The sequence below is a fragment of the Bremia lactucae genome, linkage group LG1 (assembly GCF_004359215.1).
Source record: "Bremia lactucae strain SF5 linkage group LG1, whole genome shotgun sequence".
Lineage (NCBI taxonomy): Eukaryota > Oomycota > Peronosporomycetes > Peronosporales > Peronosporaceae > Bremia > Bremia lactucae.
This window is the reverse complement of record NC_090610.1, coordinates 2,981,506-2,989,512: the sequence shown is the minus strand read 5'-3', so window position 1 is coordinate 2,989,512 and position 8,007 is coordinate 2,981,506. Positions and strand designations below refer to the sequence as shown.

The following is an 8,007-nucleotide window of genomic DNA, read 5'->3' as shown; positions in this document are numbered from 1 at the left end:
TGTTATCATCAATGTCAGCGATAGCCATATCGCTATTACTGAGTTTGTCTTTGTCGATGATGATTGTATAAACATCGGTGTATCATTCGTGTTGACTGTTCAGTCAATGCTTGATAAGCAAGAGCTTAATTGGTCTTTGCTCGAGCGAGTCCCCCCCCTTGAGAAAGAGTCACTCTCAAACAAGGTGGGTATACCTTGGATGGCGTAAGCCATACATGAAAAATGGTGTATGCTTTGCTAAGGCATGCACTGAATTCATGATGGCAAATTCTACCATCGCCAAGATCTCGCTCCAACTCTTTAAAGAGTGGGCGTATTCGCGAAGCATCTCTTCGAAGATACGGTTTTGCACGCCCGTCTGATGATCTGTTTCAGGATGATCAGAAGTTGACATTTTCAATTGTGTTCCAAGTTATTTCAACACAGTTTGCCAAAATTTCACCGTGAATCTAGGGTCTCGATCTAAAATAATTCGCGGGGTAAACCATGGAGTCATCGTGTCAACAAAGACACGAGCACAGCCTTTGGCTGTAATCGACCCCGCTACGGCAGCAAGATGTAACATTTTGCTGAAACGATCAGCAAAACCAAGAGTATTATTGTTCATATCTTCGTCGTCGGGAAATTCGAAGACGAGTGTATGGATACAGACTGCAAACACTCTACCGGAACAGGCAGATGTTGTAATGAAGCAGGGGATGAAGCACTATGCTTCACCCGTTGACAAATTTCGCAAGCACGTGTGTATTTGCGGACGAACTCATACTGGCGTGGCCTGTAGAAGTCGCGACTTACCGTGAGATCGGTCTTCTCACGTCCACGATGACCGCTTATTGGTGCATCGTGGCACTCCTACATGATGTGTAAACGCAAATTATTTTGGGTGGGGATGATGACACGAAGTATGTCGCCAGCAATGGCTGTGAGTTACAATAAACCATTGCGTGTTGTATATCGATCTGTTAAGGATCGATACAATTTCGACAATCCTTTCAAGAATTGTAGAAATGGATTTTTAAGGTAATCCATTAATCCATTAAGAGCCTTATCTTCTTGATAAGCTCTTCAAACGTCGTCAAGTAATCTTGACGACGGAACACTTATTGTTGCAACAGTGGCCTTATGCTCACTGTTGATTTGCGCAGCCGGCTCAAATCGGGCCGGCGCGAAAGGGCATCAGCGACGACGTCAAGTCGTCCTGTTATTTACTCCACGGAGTATTTTAAACTCCGCGACGAAAGACAACCATCTCGCCATTCTTTGCGAGAGGTGTGGACTATTTACGGCCGTGCGTAAAGACGCATGGTCCGTCTATACAATGATTGGTGCATCTCCCAAGAGGTAGACCCAAAACTTAGCCAGTGCGTATTTTGTGGCAAGGACTTCCGTGTCATGCACTGGATAGTTGCGTTCAGCTGGTTGAAGCTGACGCGATTGATAACAGACGACGCACTCTGCACCGTCTGTATCATATTGCATTAACACAGCCGGGGCAATTACACACAATGTTTGTGTGTGAGGAGAAAATCGCTGGCGTCACAGACCACGTGAAAAGGTCGATTTTGGTCAGCAATCGCCAGGATTGGCGATTGCATCAAGCTTTTCTTAATACCCTCGATGGGACGCTGACAATCAGCGTTCCATTACCATTTTACAGATCTCTTCAACAAAGAAGAAAGATGAACTGTCATTTCGGCATATTGCGTGAGTACCTGTGCAGGTACGCCGCTAAGCCGAGGAACTTTCGAAGTCCCTTTACATCGACTGGCGCAGGCCAATCGGTGATCGCCTTGATATTTTCTCTGGATCCGGGCGTTACACCGTGTTTACCCACGCTGCACCCAAGAAGTGGTATTTCGCTTACAGCGAATATACACTTCTTGAGATTTGCATACCACTTGTGCTTACGCATAGGTGTAAGAACCTTTCGGACGTGGGTACGATGTACTTCAACGTCCGACTTTCCATACATGGCTCTGCAATGAAGGAAGACATCATCAAAATATCTCGGTGCGAAATCCCGCACCGGTCTGAACAGATTGGTTACACATCTGTTAAATGTCGCAGGGAGATTACTAAGTCCCTGTGGCATGATTAGCCACTTCCATAGCATACCGCTTCGGGTGCTTACTGCTGTGAACGGAATATCTTGTTCACGCATAAGAATCTGATAGAATCCATCCATCCAATTTATTGACGAAAAGATAGTACTCTTTGACATACCATCAATGATTACGTCTTGTCGTGTTATCGGCGTTTGAGCCGGTACCGTTGCAGAGCTCAATTTATTGAATTCATGCAGGAGCGCGCCTTTCTGCGGCGTGATTTTAGAGCTATCTGGGAGTGGCAACATGCTGAGATCGGGATAATTGTTGTTAGGGCGGGCTTAAATAGGGGGCAGCTTGGTGGTCAGTGAACTAACGGGAAAGCAAAGGCGAAGCCCCTGTATAAGTTATACAAATGTTGCTGGTTTGATCAGCGAAAGAGAGCTAATTTGAGTGTCTAAAATTTTGCAAAACTAGCTACCTATGGAAGTGGCAAATATAACGGGGCACCTTTCGCTAGTACTGACCACAGTATTAGTCAATCTACACTGATGAAAGTCAAAGCGAGGTGCCTCGATTACTTCACGTACACTGACGTGTAGAAGCGATTTACAAGTAGCGAAGAAGTCTTAGCTACTAGAGTTAGAAACTAAGGCTTTAGTATAGAGAAAATGTACAATTGTTTTGCTTTATTAAGTTATTTCGTAACGATCTTCTATCGACTGGCTTTCATATATAAATGACTATCTAAATATTACGCCTCCTTGCGCATCGCTTGATCGCGTCTTGTAAGAATCGGCGGAGTTGATATAAACTTAGATCATTCTTACCAGAACTAGTGTCTTGTTGCGTCAATATTACCAAAGATATGGTAATAATGGAACTAATAGGTCAAAATTAATAAAAGATAATAATTGTGTACTTCTTTTTTTAATTTCTCTCATAGGAAGTTATATTTTTTATTCCTCTTATCGGAAATAATATTTATGTGACAGAACCCCGTTACGAAAAATGATGCTGATCGTCAAGTAGTTGTCCACTTATTAATCGTGTTGATTTTAAAAATAGCTTTTGTAAATGACACAGATTGATTTTTTATTATTTCGATGGCACGCTTTTCGCTTTAATTATAATAATTCTGCTTCTAAGTTTAAATAAAAAGATATAAAAATTACAATTGGGTATATAAATAGAAGGAATTTGAAATAAAATTTGATTAGTTTCATATAATTAAATTTAAAAAAGCTAAACATAGTATATAATTGTAAAAATTAAAAAAATATGAAGTTGATAATCAACAAAAATATTTATCCGATTACATTACAATAAAAAATACATTGTATTTCTTAAAATTTTTAGGGTTCACTCTCAAGCTGGCGATTGGTTTACAGATGTAAACTTGATCTCCTATTGGCAGAATACAATTTACGTGACTGGCTAAGCCATGCAAGTGCAGCAGCTCGTTTGCATAGCAATAGAAAACCCAGGGTTTACTGTCCAAAGGCGACGAGGTATTTACGAAACTGCTAAAACATGGTGGCTGATGATAAGAGCAAAATTTATTCGTATGGCTGTTGTAGAATCCGACGATGGACTTCGATGAGGACATGTCGGGTCTGCAAATTGAGGACCTTGGCGAATATTTCTTGCAAACGGATAACGATGACAATTGGAAAGGATTTTTATTGGGCTATGCAGATGAAGAGCTGCAGCAGGATCCTCAACCGGCAATGAACGCTCAGATTGCGATGAATTCTGTCGCTTCTGCTCATTCAGCTGCTCAATACTCGACGTCACCGCCGCATGCTTCCATTTCGGAGATTGTTAAATACAGCGGACAACTGGAAATCGATATGGGCTATGTCTCGCCAGGAAAAGACATTGCAAAGCTTTTAGAGGCAGAACTTCCAACCGCCAGTGCTAATCCGGATGCTGAGGTGGCAAATGTCAGCTCAAAGCAAACTTCAGAGAAAGCCTTTCTATGTCCTTATGGAAATAACAGGTCTGCTACTTCCATGCAGTGTCAGAACATTAATATGGACAGCAGTGATGAGATGAATAAATCTGAAACTTCCATGAAAGCAATAAGGTACGGCTACGTGATTGTATGCGCATTTTGTTCTCGCAAGAAGAAGCGGTGTTCAACGTTGAATACGATTTCCTATTCTTACGAGCTCTCTGTTTATCTAACATTATGACCCTGCCATGCGGCCGTGCGACCCTAGAGTTTGTTCAACTATCGGAAGCCCATGCAGTGAACCTTTACTAACGCTGGATGATGACCGTGGGCTTCGGAAAAAGTCGCGCGAAAAAATGCGTCGTCATGAGGTGAATGTCAAGGTAATATGCATAAATCAATTCTATTTATTTTTCATGGTCTTTGAATGAAACTTGGATGCTGGTGCTGCGTCAGTTTGAGGAGCTGGCTGATCTCTTGGGACTTTCCAATCGATTCCGTAAAAGTGCCGTTTTGCAGGAGGCCGTCTCTATAATTAAGAATTTGAAACGAGAGCGCAATGAATTGCGCCGAGACCGCGATTGTCTGCAACAAGAAGTGAGCAAGCTGGTGACGTGTTTACAGTATTCACATCTTGGTCCAGTAGCAACCGCTAGCTTGACACAACCCAACCAGCAGCTCTCGCGTATGAAATTGTCCAACCACCACCATCGACGCCAAGCAGTAGCAAATTCAACTGGGACACAACCAGTGCACACGCATCCATTTCATGAATCATGCGATCCGGTGCGTGGAGAACCTAAACTATTTAAGTGGTTCTTACGGCTTTTTATCATTATGCAGGGCATTAATTGCTTCCCACTCAGTTCAGCTTTTTGCAATGTTTCGTGTCAGCAAACGTCAAATTTGTCGTCAGGGTCCAGCCACGTTGTCATTGCCCCTAAAGGTTTAAAGCCTAACGTCATCAACTCGATAAAACCCGACACGGAAATAGAGTAAGCCGCGTCTAGTAGGTAGTATGTGTGGAAGTACGATAAATGTATTTGATAGCAATAATATAGATTTCTTAAAACTGAAGTTGCTGTCCGAGTCTAGCAAGCATCGGAGGAATAATTCAGTTTCTGGCCTGCGTCTAAATGTGGACACAAGCTTATTTGATGTCAATGCCCGTTTCGCATACGTTAACTGGAACTAAGAAAATATTGGAGTTATTCAAATTTGTAATTTCTATATTCTGGCCTATGTTAGAGGAGCATATCAATAGGCTGAATGACGTAGATGGCTCCGCCTAGACCACCGATACTCACCATGTGTTCGGCTTCGATTTGAAACTGCAGGTCCTTCATGACGCCTTTAAAAAGCTTCTTGGACATCACAAGCAGCACCGCACGACCATTAGGACGCAAAATACGATGGAGCTCTTTAAGGACTTTTGGGTACATCTAAACATTGAAGAGGCACGTATCAACAAAGCGAGCAAAACAACAATTGACGAAGAGGTGGTGACGAACCTTGTTGTTTTGGCGCTGGGTGCCGCAGCGAAGGCCAAACGGCATATCAATCAGGACTCGGTCAATGCAATGGCTACGCAAGGGCAAGTGTGTACTGTCCCAGCGTACAATATTTACGAAGCGTGGTCGGGTGCGCGCGTTCCGACCTGCCTTTTTGCTTGGCGACTGATGCAACTCACCACCAAGTGCATACACGCCATTGCTGGTAAAGTCTGCGGCACAGATTGGAAGAGTGCCAATTCCACACATTGAATCCAGCACCACGTCACCGAACGTGTGCTGCGCGAGCTGCAGCATGAGATATGCAGTGCTAGGACGTAGCGTCGATATATATTGCGAATCAGCGAGCGCATTACGAGTTTCATTCGCTAAACGATTGCGGAACTGAATCTGGCGCGGATCAGCCAGAGCAATTCCAGCAACCGCAAATTTGTGGAAAATTATCACGACCACCTCGAGGTCAAACTCCGTAAGATTTACTTCCCAGCCAAATTTTTCAACTGCTCGCGCACCAATTTCCCCCGCTACAGTTTGCGAGTTGTACTTATGCTTGCCATCACGTACGCACGATCCTCGAAATTTGAGTTTGCTATCTTTTATTGGACACAGTGTGAACTGCCTCCACAAAGTCACGGCTGAGTTCCAATCGGCATCAAAAACTAATTGCTGCACCAAAACTAATTGTTAGTCTTTATCTACTAAAAGTCATTAATTGGTACCCCAATTTGCATAACGCCAATATCACTATTAGTGATAATGTCGTCGTTCTTGGCTAGAAATGCCAGCGCTGCCTGCACAGAACGAAGCTTCTGCACTTCCGCAACTGACGACTTGGTCTGCAAAATTATTCTACCCACAGCCGCCTGGCCTTGCATCACCTGCAGATAAGGCGGCCGAACGTTCTCCTGCACACTGCATATTTCTAGACGTTCCACCTGTAGCTTCGACCGAATTTCGTCTTCCACTAAAATCTCAAGGCCACGCAGTACGAGCAGCAGATACGTTGACATGTTTTACTAGCATAAAAGGTTACAAGGTTAATAGAGATAGCTGTTTAAATTGGCATAAATAAGAAAGATGAAATCGTTAAAGTTGGCATCGGTTAAATAAATAACAATTATTGACTCCTTTCGAATTGGCCATTAGGAAACAAAATACCCAGACGCATCCGTTAGAAACATTGTTCAAGGGATCAAACACTTGCATTAGTCAAATTTTGTACTGCTAAATATTCGGTAGGTGTAACGGGGCACTACGACTTGTACTGCTTCAGTACAAGTCCACTTCGCACTGCTTTAGTTGCGAGTGGTGCCTTACGTTATTTCAAGTACACTTGTAGGCGGGCACGTCGTAATGCGGCCACGCTCTACTTAGACACACACCCTAGCACAGCGAGGAAGCGGTTTAACCTGCTTCTCTTGCGTGCAGTGAGGTAGTTGTGGTGGGCGCGTAAGCGACCTCACCCAACACACTAAGTACTCTGGTTAGGTGTCGTCACGGGAGCGGTAATCCGTCTCCTCGTGAGCACTTACCAAGTAGGAAGTAATTTTCAGACTGATTTATATATAATAGAATTAAATACAAATAACTATTTTTACCAATTAAAATGTCATCTCTATAGATAACACTTAATATGTATTGCGAGCGTATCTTTCTAGATGCCTCGCGTAACGGATGACGCTAGCCGTCATCACGGATGACGCTGGGCGTCATCCCTCCTAATGTGAATGCACCCATGTGCATCACAAACACAAGGGTTGGTCACAAATGTGCACCACACCCAAGTGCTGGGTCTAATTACTATTATTTAGTAATTGACCACCCCCTTAAGTACACCAAGTGTACCCAACGGGGACTGTGAAACATTAGGGCAACTTTAGCCCGTTACACCATCCCCTTCTTTACGAACGAATTTACATTTTAAAATTTGTCAAAGAGGAGCGAGGAACTGCGAGCAGCTTTACGCGCCGCTAGTTCACTCAATCACTCTAGCGACCTGTGTTTCCATACACGGCGCAAAAGATGCCACCTAAAAAGGGCCACGTTGGTGGGTCGTCTGCGAAGACGCCCACCCAACCTCGCACTAAGCGTACGCGCCGCATTAGTTCGCCGGCCGCGTCCAATGCCTAAGTCGAAACGCCAACAGCTACTGCTGCTGTCGCGTTAACGGGGCTAAAGGATCCATCCCACTTTATCAGTGTGGATGCTGATCCATCGCTCATTGTCGACGACAATGAGTCGACCCCCGTTGCCGTTACCTCATAGTAGTGATACGGAAAACGAGCTCATGAGGAAGGTATGGCGCATTATTGCCCATCACAACTTCTCTCATAGCTCACAACATGGAGACAGCAACATTTACGAATGCTGTCTCGTCGACTGCGCTGGATAGCGCAGCGGCAAGTAACGAGAGCGCTGCCCATAAAGGCGCAGCCGCTTCTCCGTTGGGTATAACCACAACGCCTTATGCTCAGACCATAATCCATAATGGTTC

The 8,007-nt window shown here is 44.1% G+C and overlaps 2 protein-coding genes across 2 annotated transcripts; one reads left to right on the top strand and one right to left on the bottom strand.

Annotated features, from left to right (window-relative positions):
* Positions 1-3,530: 3,530 nt before the first annotated feature.
* Positions 3,531-5,079, top strand: CCR75_009600 (uncharacterized protein). Its single transcript, XM_067967639.1, has 4 exons — positions 3,531-3,556; positions 3,626-4,385; positions 4,459-4,788; positions 4,846-5,079. Exons 2-4 carry the CDS (start codon positions 4,251-4,253, stop codon positions 4,999-5,001), a joined length of 621 nt encoding a protein of 206 aa, XP_067823017.1. The 5' UTR covers positions 3,531-3,556; positions 3,626-4,250; the 3' UTR covers positions 5,002-5,079.
* A 123-nt stretch (positions 5,080-5,202) lies between these two features.
* On the bottom strand, positions 5,203-6,797 carry CCR75_009601 (uncharacterized protein). The gene is made up of 3 exons (XM_067967640.1): positions 6,233-6,797; positions 5,514-6,179; positions 5,203-5,444 (listed from the first exon to the last, which is right to left on the bottom strand). The coding sequence occupies exons 1-3, from the start codon at positions 6,521-6,523 to the stop codon at positions 5,247-5,249; spliced, it is 1,155 nt and encodes a 384-aa protein (XP_067823018.1). The 5' UTR covers positions 6,524-6,797; the 3' UTR covers positions 5,203-5,246.
* Between the last annotated feature and the right edge of the window lie 1,210 nt (positions 6,798-8,007).

Coding starts and splice junctions, on each gene's coding strand:
- CCR75_009600 (XM_067967639.1), top strand. CDS start 4,251: ATGCGGCCGTGCGACCCTAGAGTTTGTTCAACTATCGGAAGCCCATGC. Junction 4,386..4,458: donor GTCATGAGGTGAATGTCAAG/GTAATATGCATA, acceptor GTGCTGCGTCAG/TTTGAGGAGCTGGCTGATCT. Junction 4,789..4,845: donor TTCATGAATCATGCGATCCG/GTGCGTGGAGAA, acceptor ATCATTATGCAG/GGCATTAATTGCTTCCCACT.
- CCR75_009601 (XM_067967640.1), bottom strand. CDS start 6,523: ATGTCAACGTATCTGCTGCTCGTACTGCGTGGCCTTGAGATTTTAGTG. Junction 6,180..6,232: donor TTGGCGTTATGCAAATTGGG/GTACCAATTAAT, acceptor GTTTTGGTGCAG/CAATTAGTTTTTGATGCCGA. Junction 5,445..5,513: donor CCCAGCGCCAAAACAACAAG/GTTCGTCACCAC, acceptor TTCAATGTTTAG/ATGTACCCAAAAGTCCTTAA.